Here is a 17,227-nt window from a genome sequence, read left to right as displayed (position 1 = left end):
AATGTTACAGTTCACTAAACCCTCTAAATGAACACGTAGTAAATTGATACGAAGACGCCCATAAATCCCTAAATTGAATTGAAAGCACGATCGCCAGTGAAAGACAGTGATTGTCTGCTTCCGCCTTCAGCCACACCAATTCGAGAGCATCCTCTATATAATGTGAGCCAGGGCCGGTGCACTATCAACCATTTATTCATTGCTACTATAAGTCAAAAGGGTTCACCAGAGATCATGCTTTCATCATTTGATTCTGATCACCCTTGAAGCACTTTGAAAGGATCACACACTGGAAAAACAGTCCTGTACTAAGACTGGCCGTAAAGACATAATTTTATCGTTTTAAATTTCGACTCTTTGGTCGTTGACCTGTTTGTTATGCATCAGCGAATTCCTTGTGCAATGATGTGGTGTGTTTGTGCATGCTTCTGATGACAAAGGAATGTTCCGCGATTGATTGCTACATCATCATAATAATAAATATGTATTTAGCATTCAATGATGGATTACGTAAATGAGACGGCCTGTTGTATTTGTATGTATGTTTTTTTTGCATCATAGATGTGCCTTGTAGTACGAATGTTGTCGATAGAGTTACAAAAAGGTGCGTACGTGACACCTACTACATAAACGGTAGGTGGTTAGATGTGGTTATGTTATACCGTCTGTTTTTTTTCTGATTGAACCTGTATAGTGTATACTTAGAAATTGACATTTATTTCCTATTTGTGTTTTTTATGAATGCATCATTTAACTTATTTACTTAATAAATATAAGAATAATTATACTTAAGTTTTTGTTTGTTTATAAATATTATTACTTCTACATTACATTACACTTATCGGGTTTACCTTGAGTCACCGATGACTCGGAAGGTTAACTCTCCATTACTTAACTATGCAGCAAGTTTCCTTATTAATAAGTAGATATGTATTTTATACTTAATACGATGAATTCGCCAACTTGGTCGGTCCCTTTAATGGAGCCAGAATCCACCCTTTTGGCATTAAACTCATCATATTTCCCGTTTTATCCATATACTAAGTTATACTACAGCATACAGTAGTAGTTGTAGATATAGTAGAATGTTTAGAAACACTGACCGTTATATTTTCCGTAAAAATAATCATAAATATTCATAGTCACTCCATCTTAGTTCTAAGTCATTGGGTCGAAGATCTGAACCAGTTTTTGAACAATGCCCGGTTTATAGTGACCCAGTGATCTTGATTCATCATTGAATACTTACTTAATATGTTTATGATTATTCGAGTTAAAGTATACATGAATTTACATAAAATAATATTTAGTGACCATTCTAAATTAGGATACCTACCTCCTCAAGAATTTCACCATCATTATGCATGTATTTAACTAAAGTTATGATTCAATATTGTTTTCTCTATGTAATGGCATTTCTCTAACAATCGCATTTATCTTTGATATCCATGTTATTACCTTTCTAATAGACACGGTTTCTACATGTAACTTTTACTCCATTTTCCCTGCAAATGAAATTAATTAAAACACCCTCTATTACAAGCTTAGGCCATATTTTTTAATAATAATTTATTTTTAAATATTCATACCACTGTACGATTATGCCTCTATTTTTCGTACTAGAGGGCATAGTATGAAAAGAGCTGAAACAATGTAACCCCCACACTGCGGTGCGGGTTAAGCTCACTCAGAGTTTTATCAGTTCTAGCGCATCCTCCGTACATTGAACACTTATAATTATAACAATAATTATCAGAACACACATGTATGATGTGCAACACGCGTGTCCATCTGTTTGTACACCATAGTGAACTACAGTAAACGATGGCTCGCATAACGGAATATTTTATGGTGCTATGCGTTTCTAAATTAGCTTTACGACCAAAATTCTTTGTACTCAACCACGCGCACATATCATGTTTACAGCCTGGAAGCATCCAGATGATCAGACAATCTGTGTTTTTAATGTATTTTGGTATGATGTGTACTGTGCACATGGCAGTAATGGTCGACGAGGCTGTGGGGGTTTACTCTAGCTCATGAAAATAGATGTTTCCAACCACGACTCTACGGGTGCGTTGCTGATACGGACCGTGTTTATAAATGACAGTTCTCATTCCCTACTTTTCAAAAGCTGAAGAGACCCCGTTGACCTGTCGGCGCAGTGCTGGCGCACAGGGGCAATCACTATCGCATCCTCTTCCGCTGAACATCCTGTATACACGCGTCTAGACTAGTTATAGTTGATCTGGTTTATATGCCTACGTGCTTTGGGCTGCATGCTGCATGACTGTTTTCGCCTTAAAAAAGCTTTTCCTGTCGGAATTTAGGAATAAAAATTAAATCCATTGTTATTTAGTGGTCGTCCTACTTACCTCTAAAAGATTTGGTAGGAACTGTGTTAAGTACTGGCTTGTGTACAAATACACAATTATAAGTACAAAGATTATATGTATATGATGATGATAAGTAACTCCTGTAGCTATAATATGTAGAGTACAGCAGAGCGTAGGTTCCTGTCAAGTTACTGCATTTCTTCACGCAATTGCAGCCAGCAGTGTAAATGCACACTTAGGTCAAAGGTAAAACCACAAAGCAAATACATAGTAGAGCTGTTGTAAGCAACGTAGCCGTGACGTAGCCAAGTTCGACCTGTCGTCACACGGTCTGTAGTTCAGTTACTCCACGCTTGGGGTGCTGACATCAGTGCGTGACAGGTCCCGAGCTTGAGCAGTACGAGTGAGTCTTGAAATGATTTTATTTTACGTGTTTCTCGATCAAAATGAAGTTGTTGCATTGTTGGATGTAAGAGCTACAGTGATGATAGAAGATTTGTGGACGAAAGCAAAGTATATTTTCACGCGTAGTAATATTTTAAATTATATTTTATTTTACTTCTAGAACATTCTAAATTGCTGGAAGCGCCATCTAGTGTCAAATAGAAATACTAGTCAGGGACGTACTCAGGCGGCTTAGATCGGATAAAAAAATAAATAGGGGGCGTCATGTTTATTTATGAATTAAAGACGTAGTTTTTTTTAGATTTCCTGACACTGCATTGAAGCAGCAATGAATTAAACTAATCCACAGGCTGAGTCCAACAAAATACAGCAAAGTATATTCTCTACATTTTAATGCGGAGGACATACCTACTAAACACGAAAAAAAGGTTTGAAAAAAATAAGAGAAGGCGCTTACCCCTTACATTCCATCACAAGAAAAGCTAACTTAAATTTATTATCAAAACCATCGATGTTGATAAAAAGGCGGAAGGAATCTCGCTAACTAAACACTGAGGCACAACAATGGCGGCGACATGAGAGTGTGTGGGTGCGTCGTGATTATCAGCCATAAATGAGGATTGGCTCCATTCACTAAATGCACATATCCAAGAACAGCCACCTTTATTTAATCATATCACACACCTCTCCAAAGCAATTATAGAGAAATATATAAATATTAGATTCAGGCATATTGTTACTTCCAAACACAACAGAGTCACAAAGCGACACCATTTTAATAAGACTGTTCTTTTTACAGGTGATTAATATTATACCTGATTTTAATCACTTGAATATCCGAAATGAAAACGATTCCGTGCTTTGGAAGGCACGTTGAGCTCTTCAATCCCGATCGCCATCTGGTGTTTTGGTCCGTACTTACTCACATACGGTATTACTCGATCGAGCTAAACTGTCGAGTATAATATAACCCATGGCATGGACTTTCGTCCACCCATTCAGCTTTGATTTATCGAGTGGGGCGCGTCATTTAGTATTCACATACACATATTTCGAGCGGCTTCGAGTAGGTTCGACGAAAATTACTTTCATTTAATTCCATCGAGCGGCGCGAGCCTTCGAGCTGTTTTTAGAGCTGAGTTTTGCGGTCCATACGTAGATTTTTACTCGACTTCGAGTAAAACTATTGAGTAATAACGATAGTGAGTACTGTCTATTTAATTAACAATAAGTTTTAATATATAAATAATAAAAAGGTAACTGTTAAGTAGGTAACTATTTAATAAACATATTAAAAAAAAAATCATGTTTCCCTTTCCTCATACTGTATATAATTCTGACCATTTAGCCCCCCAATTTTATATTATGCCTTAGTCCGTCCCTGTCTACCAGTTCGCAATGACAAATAAATTTGAAATACATTGCGTCATTTATTCTTCTTTGGCCTTCAGATATCATATGAGCTACGCAATGTATAACCACAGAGGCTTCTTTTTCTACTTGAACTTAGATGGCGTTAACCTGAGCTCTACATAAAAGTTCATCTACTTGAACTAAGATGGAGTTCGCATCCCGCACCCCCGCGCACCTCAGCCTTCAACCCCGATTAGTGGCTTCATCTTATCCTATATAGAAAACGATATATGGCAGCTCTACTATGTATTTGCTTTGTGGGTAAAACATCCTTATTACAAAGTATAGGTTACTAAAGTACTGATTTCGAAGTAGGGTATTTCTTTACTCACTTCAGCAGTTCATATACATACCTATATGCAAAGCACAAAATACTGCACTTACTGTTTTGTAGTGTTTATGGAACATGGCTAACGTGACCATTTATTTTTTTTGTCAAAGCGGGACACCTGCGGAATTTCATATCCCTCAAAGATACATATATTATCTTCTTATCTTTTCGCTCAGTTTGCTCAGTGCATCAATTGAACGTGCAATCCCTACGATGAAAGAGTGAAATGTGAGAGAGATGCATGAATGCTAAATGACATTTTTTTTTATATTTATCTAAATTTGGTATATTTAGGATACCTAAATACCTACTTACTTTGTTTTTATAAAAATACCAGACGGGTACACTACATAAATCCGAATTACTTTTTTACGAATATGAAAATAACGATTTTTTTATTATGAATTTCATAGTTCTAGTAAAGTTTACAAATAACGAAAATTACGAAAAATTTGATAAACGAACAAAAGATTTATTAAAATGACCAAAGTAAATTTTTCGGATGTTATAATTTCGATGTTTTAAATGTACGATTTTTTATTATATCGAATCGATTAAATAACTAATCCCGAAGTTTTAATATTCTGAGAACACAAATACCCGAATAAGACTTAGTTAACAATTTAACATTTTTTTTGCTTCGCTGCGCTCCGTTTTGTTTTTCAACATCTATGTGCACCTAAACGCTCCTCCTCGCTTTGCTCGTCGTCGCACCTATCTTTAGGTTTAGGTCCTAAGGTTTTAAGATTAAACACCGTAAAAATCCGAGCAATTGTTTTGCTTTGTTGTGTAATTTAACAACAAATACTACAAATAGTTTTCTATTTAACAATATTTTTACTCTATATTTGAAACGCTCCGCTTTGTTTTTCGATATCTATGTGCACCGGACACGCTCCTCCTCGCTTTGCTCGTCGTCGCACCTATCTTTGATTTTGGTTCTAAAGTTTTTGAAACGTTCATTTTATTATTGTCAAAATCACGAATTATCATATTTTTATAAATCGATATTTTAAAAATCGTTATTGCAATATTTTGTAAATTAGGTACTTACATATTCCGTGTTTCAAATTCTCAAATTGGGTGTTCTCATACCAGACGCTACAAAATTCTTAAACATCATACTTTGATTTTTTTAATAATTTGAGTAGTTTAATTTAATTCTTATCAATACTGCATCTTATGTTATTTTCACATTCATAAAAGTTAATACAGATTACTTTTTTGAAAACATGTACTCTCACGCTTTTCTTCTTTGTTAGGAATTGGTAGATGAGCGAGATAAATTTATATACACGATAGAGCAAGAGCGAGTCAATGATCGTCACTGAACGAAATTACTCGCGGAGTCTCGGTGGAACTCGGACTCATATTACTCCCTATAGTCTATGTGAGTAAGTGATAAGAAGATAAATATTTGTCTCAAGTGATTAAAAGAAAGAAAGGAAATATGGGATGAAGTTAAAAAATGTAGGTTATTTAAATTATCGTTTGGTCTATTTAAGAAAGCGGGACATTTTTGCCCTCGCGGGGGACAGCGGGACGCACAGCTTGAAAGCGGGACTGTCCCGCCCAAAGCGGGACGTATGGTCACGTTAAACATGGCCCAAATACCTTTGAATAAAACATGCTGTACTTGTTTGTTACTGTTTTGTGTAAACTCCACTATCATCATAATATTAATAAAATCACATCAAAGCTTGACTGGAAGAAGTTGAGCTTCGGCGCTGAGTCTCTGGCCTTAATACAGATTACATACTTAATGCATCTAATGAGATTATCACTGTACCGATATTAATACATGTATGTTAACTCTTACTTGCTACATAAAGTGTCCATGGACATAATTAGGTAGCTCTTCAACTCATATAATACTACATACACGAAGTGCAACTAAGAAGGAAGAGACCTAATATACGCACAGATTAAATAATTACGAGATACTTATTAAAATATCAGTTCGTTACTACTAAGGCATAAGTTCATATTAATAATCCATATTTGAATCATTCTCTCGCCCGCCGAATAAAAAAAATCAATCCTATCAAGTGCTACGGCAATAACGGATATATCTCCATAGCGGAGATTGGTAGAGACTTGAGACAGCTTGGTGGATGGGAAACGCTCACCTAATCCCACAGAACAATGTACAATGGCCGTGGCCGGTTGTGAAATCGTGAGCTATTGCTGCGGGTGCCCCTGTAGTTAGACGCTGCCTGCTCGTGGTTAGAAACTTATGGGAAGTGATTGTTGTAAGAGTGTCAGATGTTTCTGTATGGTCAAAAAATACTGCCTTCTTCTTCCCGTCTATGAAAATCGTTTATGGAAGTCCTTCAAAACTACCGTTTATTATCAATTTATGCCTGAATTCAGTACTTAAATTATTATTATGTATTTATTTATACAAATAACGCTCACTTTGGCCTAGTTTCTCACTCGAGTAAATCTATCTACGCTTGAACTTAAGTCCTACTCGACTACAATGTAGCCAATAACAGCAACTGGTGTGAAACAAGTCAGTTTATACTGAATGCTTATAGAGTAAGTTCGTATTCTTAACCTCACGGAGGTGGCAGCGTGGGTCTAACAATAGCCTATGATTGCAGATAATAAATCATTTTCTAAAACTTTAATTTATTGATAAGAGCAAGCGTACCGCCAACAAACTGTTCACCAGTTTGGCGAAACAATTAGTCATAAGTTTTTTTACTTACATAGTTAGGTATGTAATTTTGTATGTTGGTAGTGTAGAGTAGCTAGATGTAGCCGGCGATAGTGGGCGGGGCGTGTCTGTCGGCGCATCCTGCCCGCGTGCCGAGTGCTGGTACCAGCTCTGCCCACTGCAGTGACTGATATAGCCGCGGAAATAACAGCTACCAACTTGAATGTGGGTCTGGACCCAGAAGGAAAGATAATAATCTTAAAAAGTCATAAGCTTACAGAATTTTTAATATCAAAAAAGAAAACTATGTTTTTTGTTGCTTATGTAAAAAGTGAACATACAAAATGCATGTGCATAATTTTAGTGCTTCTCCGTATTACAAGATTTACAAGCCATCGAATCCTACAAGACGAAATATAAGTAGAAAGTCAGGAGAACATCACAGGTAACTTTAGGTCCAAACCATCGAAGTAGAAAAAAATCTACTTCGATGGTTCAAACATTTGATCCCATGAGTTTCGAACCAGTCCCACTTTAGTAGCGTTGCATTGACCCGCTCCCCGCGTGGGCTATGTTTAAAATTAATTTGATTATGACGCCTTTTACCTACTTGCATTTTAGTGTAGGCGGCGCGGAGTGTATAGTAGGTGAATGCATACAAAAATATACATTGTGACTTTATAAAGATCAAAGAAGTTCACAGAACTCGTAATTCTGAACAACTTTCATAAATCTCTAAATTACTTATATGCATTGAATAAGATTTAAAGTTTGTTGAAATGCCTGACACAGCGTTGAGTCAGGCATTTCAACAAGTCGAGCTTAGCAGTAACGTTATGTACAAATCCATCAAATGCCATAATGATAAATAATATTACTACATTGTTTAATACTTAGTAGCCTGATTTTCGTGCCCTCCATATAAATAAATCCCACGTAAGGAGCTTACCTCGGTCTTGTCTCTAGTTTGTACGTCTAGGAAGCCGTACGGTTCATCTAATCAGTAGCAGTAATCAACGGTCGCTCGCTCAGTGTTCTAATCATTTCGTTAATTTTCTTATTCATATTTCTTTCATTAACTGCCAGTTTCTATAACTCTATCTATCTATAACTGGTAGTTTCTTTCATACGATTTTGACAGATTGTTACTTTTAATTATGTCAAAATCGTATGAAAGTAACTAAGTACCAGTTATGGATAGATAGAGATATAGAAACTGGCAGTAAGTACTTACATAACTTTTTACGGTAGGAAAACATTATAAAGTCAGACATAAATTCTGCAAAACTGACGTTCGCACAAAATCTGCACAGTAATTTTTACCTGTTGTTTCTTTTTGTTACAGGTAATTCCGAGTTGAGACTCCACAACGGTTCAGACATAATCCTTCTGCATGCTGCTTCCACTTTTATTTAATTCATAAAATATCAGGTAAACTAATCTTCTCATACCTGTACTCATTCAATACAACTGTATTCTTAATGTTATTAATATTTGTTACCGTTAGGTAGCTTAACTAAACAATTACCTATGTATCTATCATTTAAAATCGCATGCGGCATTTTAATTCTCATTTCTAGTACCATTTTCGCCCGCAACTAACAGTACTAAAACTGTGTGGCGCCACTGTCTCTTTCAGCGCCATCTATCGGGCACACTTTGCACTGGGTCGCACTAATGCATGTCGCTGACAGTTCGCCGCACTAACTCGTTGCTATGGCGACCACCAGCTCAGAGAAAAGGTTCCAGCAGCTGGTAAGTTTTTTTTTTGCTTATTTTGTGTACGCCACCTGTGTATTATACGACATTTTATACCTTCTAGTCGTATCTATGGTGTTTTTTGGTAGATTGGCTTGCTGAACTGTTCTCATTATTGAAATTAATGTTGTGATATTTGAAAGAAACCTAATTAATAACCGAAAAAAAGTTCACAACTTCTAATACCTACTTACCGCTTGTCTTGCGCAATGGATGCAAATGCATAACTATTTACTCCTGTACCTACACTAGCGACACCAATTAGCAACCAATGGGTAAACCTTTAACAGAGAGGATCGACTATGTAATTTTAATTAACTAAAAACCTTTTTAGGTTCCTTTTTAATAATCAATGTAAATAATCCAAATGTCGTAACATGATCTTGGTTACTTTCTCCTCACGCCACAATTACGACAGTCACGGCACTCGATAATATGTCCTCACATTTCATTTCGGTATGCGGTGACAAATTTGCCCCAAATAATAGTATCTGCCTTTTTAACGAGCACAAAATGTAAAGTCCGTCGAGTTAATACTCTTTGCCTGAAGACAGTTTTTAGGGTTTTCCTCATGGATGACAAAACTGAATTAAAAGATACTGCCTTACTGCAGAATATGAATAAGCAAAGGTCTGCCGAGAGTGCTAGGTCGAATTTGATAATTACCCGATAATAATCGTCCGTATAACTATCGATATAGGCCTCTCCCAAGAAACACCACAACCTCTGCAGACGAACTCAGACGCGTAGGCACAAGCCAGCTGTGGACGAGTGTTAGCAGATGATGATGATGATAATTTCTGCTGACTATTATTGGTTTTGTATTGAATTATTTTCAGTATTTGTTGTTGGTTTGTCAAATAAATGTTTCTTTATCTTTAATCAAGCAAAGCCTCGAAGGCAATTTAGTACCATGAACCTTTCCTCACATTAATAATGAAAGTGTCATTATTACACGCGCACGCCACGTGAAATCGTGTGATTTTTTCAATAATTAAACTATTCACGAATTCAAGTAACCGCCGCCGACTTTTGGCCGTAAAGGTACTTTTCTTTCCAGTTGTTACTGTTACCGGTAATGAGGCTTGATATTGGGTAGACGAGTTCTCGAGTGGAGACCAGGAACAGGCAAACGCAGCGTGGGACGCCCTCCTGCCCGCTGTACCGACGACCTTAGGCGGGTAGAGCCGGTAGTGGTTGGATGAGGAAGGACGAGGACCGAGTGTTGTGGCGCTCCTTGGGAGAGGCCTATGTCCAGCAGTGGATGATTATTGGCTGATGATGATTGGGATAGAGATTCACACCACGCTTAGTGTACACCTGTACAGACAACGCAAGTATAAATTTGTGGGAGGTCACTAAAGAAATCGAAATACTAAATGGTTGATACGCAGATTACGGATGTTAAAATAAATGTACATATAAGTTACTGTTTCATACCGCATCTGGCCTTGCATATCCGCTGCTCAGTGCTCACACGCATTACCATAAATCCTTGCAACAAAGCATATTACCTACACTGCATGTGCGTTTATTTCAATTTAATTCATCCGAAGTGGTAATTTAGTTGGTATACATTGCAGTCCAAATATCAAGTGTGCTTGGATGCCAATTATATTTGAATTTTCAACCGAACGTTCCATTACTCAGCGTGCAAAATCTTAGTGAGATCATAAACAAAGGATCTTTATACTTATACAACGACCTGACTCAGCACAAGTTACGATCAATCAAAAAGCGCACAAATAAAACACACAGCGTGACACCAATATAACAACCTAAATCATGAGAACAATCTTTGTGTTTCTAATACACAGAATTGTGGTCACTTTTCATTCCCGTTATTCTAACTGAAAAATCTAACTACATAAATGTAAACATTTTGAATTGAGAAAACATTACAATGTTTTTTTCAATTTCAATTTGTCGCTTCATTGGATTCGGGCCATTTTTTGATTATTTTATATTGTTATTTTCAAGGAAAAGGTTACTATAAACTACAAGTAATTTTAAATTATGTTTAACTTACGAAATACTTGAGTAGTATTGAATACATGCGTTGGTACTTTTCACCTGCCCTCCAACCTTTTTGACAGAAAACTCACAATTAGCTACTCCTCGTCATTAGCCTATAGCAGTCACCCCATCTAGCCGGAGGGCGTCCCACACTACGTTTGCCTAGTTTCCACTCCAGAACATATTTACCCCATATCGGTCATCGGTTCTTCGACAGATGTGACCAGCCCACTGTCACTTAAGCTTACTAACGCGGTGAGCTATGTAGCTACTCCCAGGCAAGACTTATTCATCGATTCAATCTATGGAGAGTAAACAAAACTATAAGTTGGGTGAAGTCGGGCGTATCTCCTCAACTACGTTGTTATCTCAACTTTAATGAATTAAGTTTTCTACTTAAATCTACTTGATCACAGAACTTTCAGCGATAACTTAGTAGATATCTTTGTAGAGTCATCACAACAAGTTGTAGCTAACATAAAAGGAAAAGTAATGGATAATCATAAGTAAACTTTTACACAACCCAATCTAAGTAAAAAATGGGACTGTTTTAATTTTTATGATGAAGTTTTTTTGCGTCGATTGTTTTTATCCAACATCATGCAATGTTTATTATACTCGTAGTATATTTTATAGTAGCAAAGGAATTCCCCTATTAAGTAATGGGTCACGTGTAATAGGCAGTAATTAAAGCGGATAAATATTGCGACTGCAATGACCCAGCCATTATCCATGAGTCAGCGCTGGTGGAATGCTCACATACTTCCGTACTCCCATACATACGGTGTGTGGTGTTCGGACCTTTACTGGTTTCCTGTTTAGTTTATTTATTTTTAATTTTTATTTCTATTGTAATAGCATACCTATCTATAAGAGAATAGTATTATGAATCTATTGAAGGGTCGATGAAACTTTATTAAATTTAATAATACCTACTTATATGTTATTTTTTATTTAGATACCAAGTAAAAGGGTGAGCAATTTTAATGTTTTGTCATTAGTAGTAGCTTCACCCTAAATGAGTGAACTATGTTTCCACACCTCAACCGTAGCGCTAAACTACGTATTTATTACATAAACATCACCTGAGCCTTGCTCATGCCATTATAAATTAATTTATAGTGGTGATGAGAACTAGAATATTTACAAAACATGCTTGTAATGCTATTATTTATTTATTTCCCTATAGATTCTTAGATTACTTCAAATTAAAGTCGTAGAACAAAATTTATCTAGGATGACGCCCTGAGTAACCCCCTATCGGTTGACTATACCACTTTTGCATCACCTTGTATAGCGGCTACAAAACTTCCTTCACTAAATTTGCTGTATGAAACCTCTGTAATAATGAAAGCTCGTGTCTTCCGACAGACGCTCGCGATCCAGAAGGCGATCAACTCGGTGGAGACGCCGGTGAAGGAGAAGCATGTCCGCAGCACCATCATCGGCACCTTCCAGGAGCAGAGCGCCGTCACCTACTGGGTGAGTGGCACTGCTGGACCATGTACCCCTGTCTGCACCACGTACCCCTGTCTAAACTAAAATACCCTGCCTGTATGAACCTCATACCCTTGTCTGAACTAAATACCTCTATTAAATTTGAACCACATAACTCTGTCTGAACCACATACCCCCTGCTTGAACCAAATACTCCCCTGATTGAACCAAATACGCCCCTGATTGAACAACATACCCATGTTTGAACCACATATACTAGAATGATTTACAGAAGGAAGCAGTTGCACGGAAAATCTGACTGGCTAATTCTTTGAAACCGTGTACAATAAAGGTGCACTATGTACGTGTTTATATCTATCGCAACGCACTCGTACGCACGATGTATAAAGTGACATTAAAGCTCATAACCCCTGCAGATGGTGGCGATCCGTCTCCCGCTCCAAGACAACCGCATCGTGGCGTGGAAGTTCTGCCACGTGACGCACAAGGTGCTGCGCGAGGGGCACCCCGCGTGCCTGGACGACTCGCGGAGACACACCGGCATGATAGAGAATCTGGGGAAGCTGTGGGTAAGCTAGCTATGCTATTCCGGAAACCTTTCTGCCTCAAAAGAAAGCGAAAATAAGAAAGATGGCGCCGTATCAGGTCCGAAGGTTCGGTATTCGGTAAGTAGTTTTATCGTTTGTCGCAAAATATTGATTGACTTTGCTATCGCCTACCGGCATATAGAATTTACAACCAAACCGAGTGGCTTTACACCTGGGTGATAAGAACCATATGCCATAGTAATTAGCTCGGGGGCACACGGCTTGACTCGTGGTTCTTGACATCGTGTCGTGGAAGTTCTGCCACGTGACGCACAAGGTGCTGCGCGAGGGGCACCCCGCGTGCCTGGACGACTCGCGGAGACACACCGGCATGATAGAGAATCTGGGGAAGCTGTGGGTAAGCTAGCTATGCTATTCCGGAAACCTTTCTGCCTCAAAAGAAAGCGAAAATAAGAAAGATGGCGCCGTATCAGGTCCGAAGGTTCGGTATTCGGTAAGTAGTTTTATCGTTTGTCGCAAAATATTGATTGACTTTGCTATCGCCTACCGGCATATGGAATTTACAACCAAACCGAGTGGCTTTACACCTGGGTGATAAGAACCATATGCCATAGTAATTAGCTCGGGGGCACACGGCTTGACTCGTGGTTCTTGACATCGTGTCGTGGAATTTCTGCCACGTGACGCACAAGGTGCTGCGCGAGGGGCACCCCGCGTGTCTGGACGACTCGCGGAGACACACCGGCATGATTGAGAATCTGGGGAAGCTGTGGGTAAGCTTGCTATGCTATTCAGGAAACCTTTCTGCCTCAAACGAAAGCGAAAATAAGAAAGATGGCGCCGTATCAGGTCCGAAGGTTTGGTATTCGGTAAGTAGTTCCATCGTTTTTCGCAAAATATTGATTGACTTTGATATCGCCTACCGCCTACATAAGATACTGCTTTTATGTATACCTATCTGTGCAATATGGATACACGAAAGGAGCAGAGTGACGAATCAGTTGTCTTTATATTCGGAAAATTCCGGGCAGCGATATTCTCACTGGCCACAATCCTTCCACCACGGTGACAATCCCTAGACCAGCTGTCATATTTTTCACCAACAAAATTACTGAAATTAGCCTAGCGTTTGGATCTATTAGCTTTTTTTCCCCGTACTAATAACGCTCACAATCCCTCAGGTCCACCTTCGCGAAGGCTACGGGCGCCTGGTACACCTGTACTGCCAGCTGCTGGTCACCAAGATCCAGTTCCACGCGAGGAACCCGCGCTTCCCGCCCAGTCTCAGTCTGACGGCCGAGGAGCTGGACGCCATCGCCGAGAATGATGTTAACAACTAGTGAGTATGCATGAGGTCGCTGGTCGATGTCCGGCTCGAAGGACCGTTAAGAGGATGTGGATTGTAATTATGTTGTAGTTAGGCCTTGGGGGATGTTTGTAGTTTGCAGAAGTTTATAAAAACGTGACGATTGATTTGGACCGTGTATTTTTACTCGTGTTTCAGAAACGGTAAAGAAAATCTTATCCAAAAAGACTGTAGTGTGTAAGTAAGACTATATCAACTATATTATAATACCTACATGTAACCTTTACTAACACATATGTATACTCTCTCATACTTTTATACAATATACGTTTAGTTCAGCATCAACCGTTCGTCTTTCAACTCGCCTCCGACCTACCTCCTTACATGGCGACCCTCGCCATTTGAGACGGGCCTAATGAGGTCGGCTAGTAAAAATTGTTGAAGCATTAAAAATATAGTGTCTTCGTGGTATACTATCGTACATTGTGTTGTGTAAATTATATAAATGGGGAACACTGCAACTACAATGAGGCCTCCCGTAGAGGACCTAAATCGTCAAGATATCCTCACTCAAATAGGATATTCAAACAAGATAATCCAGCACAATGAAAATTTGATGGGTCACGTTGCGAAGACCAACGATTACTTGTACTGGCTGATGTTCGTGCTAGCAGTTCTGGGAGCATTTTTTCTGGCAAAGTACGTGAACGACTGCATCAACGGGAAGATCGAGCGCCGCGCGCGTGCTCACGCGCTCCAGACGAGGAGGTTGGGCCAAGCAGAAGCGGTTTGAGTGTTAAAGTTCAGTGTTACGAAAATAAATAATAATTGTGAACATAATAATATGGGCAATATAGTGATTGAAAGTTGGAAGTGATTAAACAGGAAGATTTTTTTAAGGACTGTCAGATTGCGTATGTAAGTTAATTATTATACATTTAATTACGAAGGTATTACCCACCCCCATAATTATTCATCATACTTATTAATTCTTAATAATATGTAACCAGTTAGTTAATTGATACTTGTATTGGAAAATCTTATTTAATGGCATGTAACTTGAACAGAGTATATGATAAACTAAAAGATATTCGTACATATTTAATAAAGATAGGGGCAAAGCGAAGGCATGGTTCTATTTTAACGAAAAAATTAGAGGAAGCCAATATTTTGTTATCGGAATATAATACTTTAATTGACGATTTTAGCGAGGAGTGCAAGTTAGGTTAGATAGGTAAGGAGGAATTGTGTTTAATTACAAATATTTCAACGAAGTTTGAGTCTTTATTTGAGGACGTTAAGAGTTTATGTTGTGAAACTGCAATTATGGAGACTTTTAATTTAAAAACCGCTTTGACCTTATTACCCATAATGACAGATCAGGAGAATAATACGAAACAATTGATTGATGGAATTGATTATTACAACACTATTTTGTCAAAACAAGAATGTAAAACTAATTTGATACAATTTGTGCTTAAAAGTCGACTATCGCAAACGGCTAAACTTAAGATGGAGTCAAATTACACAAGTGTGTCAGCTTTGTTACTGGATATGAAAAGTCTATTATTACCGAAAAAATCAGCAACGGCAATACAGTGTAAACTCCAGAATATTAGGCAAAACGAACTATCTGTTAGTGAATACGGAAAGGAAATTACAGAACTTTTTGCGGATCTCACGGTTTCTCAAGCTGACGGAAATTCAGATCACTATGCCATATTACGGCCGTTGAACGAAAAGATGGCAATTAAACGATTTTCCGACGGTTTGAGGAACCGACGGTTAAGCACAATAATTGCTGCACGTAATTTCAGCTCACTTCAGGATGCGATACAAGCAGCTCAAGATGAAGAAGTGTGATCTTCTGGAGATATCATGGGTATGAGTAATAATAACGTACCTTCTAGGAATTACAGAGGACGCGTATTTACAAACCAGAGAGGGTACAACCGTGGGCAACCGCCGCAGCGCGGGTACATGGGCCCGCCGCGCGGACACCCGGGCCAGCAGCGCGGCCCAGGGCGCGGCCGCGGGGGCTACCAGCAGCACCGGGGAGGTGCCTACTACCAGCAGCGCTATCCAGGTAATAACTCTAATTATTTTGGCAGGCCATGGAACTATGACAATGGGAATCATGTCAATATGATGAGTGACGACTCTCATAACACACCGGAGGAACAGCGTGAGCAATCATCGGAAACAATTCAGTTTTTTCGAGAATAATGAAGTAATATTTTCTTGTAGCAGTACCCTATTTACGAACCTCGCCCTAAATGGAAAAGATTATGCATGGCTAATTGATACGGGTGCGTCATTATCGGCTATAAAATGTAAACATTTATTGGAACATAACATCGAGTTTATTAAGGAACGGTCTTGCATAAATGGTATCGGCGGCACAATACAGGCTATTGGATATGTTTTTATTCAACTAGAAATAAATGGACATTGTTTTCAACATAAGTTCTTCGTATTTGACACCATACCATGTGTCACAGCAGGAATATTAGGTAGCGACTTTTTAGAGAAGTACAGATCAATTTTAGATTACAACACCAATACGTTAACCTTAATTGGAACGGATAACATAAACATCACTATGCCGGTGTTAAGAGTTAGTCATGACTTTCATGATTATAATTATTTAATCCCAGCGCGATCGGAATCTGTTTATTTTATCAAGACAAGTATGTCTGAGGATTGTATGGTGTGTACCCAACAGATATGCGATGGAATTTATATAGCAGGTTCAATAGTTAGGCCAACTAATGGAAAAATACCCATTCAAGTTTTAAATACAACGGAAACAGAACTATCTATACATTCATTAGAGCCAGAAATACACAAGCTAAGTGATTATTACATATTTCAATTTGGTAGCAGTGGAAATAATGCAGATAGAGTAAAAAAATTACTGCCGCAAATTAAATTAGGACATCTAAACCAAGAAGAGCAGAGAGCTATAGAAAATATATGTGCGAAATTTGCTGA

General features: G+C 38.3%; 1 protein-coding gene across 8 annotated transcripts in view; it reads left to right on the top strand.

Annotated features, from left to right (window-relative positions):
• Positions 1–17,227, top strand: part of LOC105382555 (huntingtin-interacting protein 1) — a 44,665-nt gene that overhangs the window by 7,972 nt on the left and 19,466 nt on the right. For 2 of the 8 annotated variants that reach the window (XM_048622788.1, XM_048622787.1), the window contains exons 2-6: positions 8,493–8,578; positions 8,787–8,902; positions 12,293–12,403; positions 12,796–12,948; positions 14,109–14,266. In XM_048622788.1, the coding sequence (XP_048478745.1) occupies positions 8,864–8,902; positions 12,293–12,403; positions 12,796–12,948; positions 14,109–14,266 (461 nt within the window). In that variant the 5' untranslated portion in view covers positions 8,493–8,578; positions 8,787–8,863. Of the gene's footprint in view, positions 1–8,492; positions 8,579–8,786; positions 8,903–12,292; positions 12,404–12,795; positions 12,949–13,255; positions 13,325–13,573; positions 13,701–14,108; positions 14,267–17,227 lie in introns of those variants that run through there. The other 6 variants (XM_048622789.1, XM_048622790.1, XM_048622791.1 and 3 more) reach the window with 4 other exon arrangements.

The sequence above is a fragment of the Plutella xylostella genome, chromosome 8, assembly GCF_932276165.1.
Source record: "Plutella xylostella chromosome 8, ilPluXylo3.1, whole genome shotgun sequence".
Taxonomy (NCBI): domain Eukaryota; kingdom Metazoa; phylum Arthropoda; class Insecta; order Lepidoptera; family Plutellidae; genus Plutella; species Plutella xylostella.
This window is presented reverse-complemented; position numbering and strand designations above follow the sequence as displayed.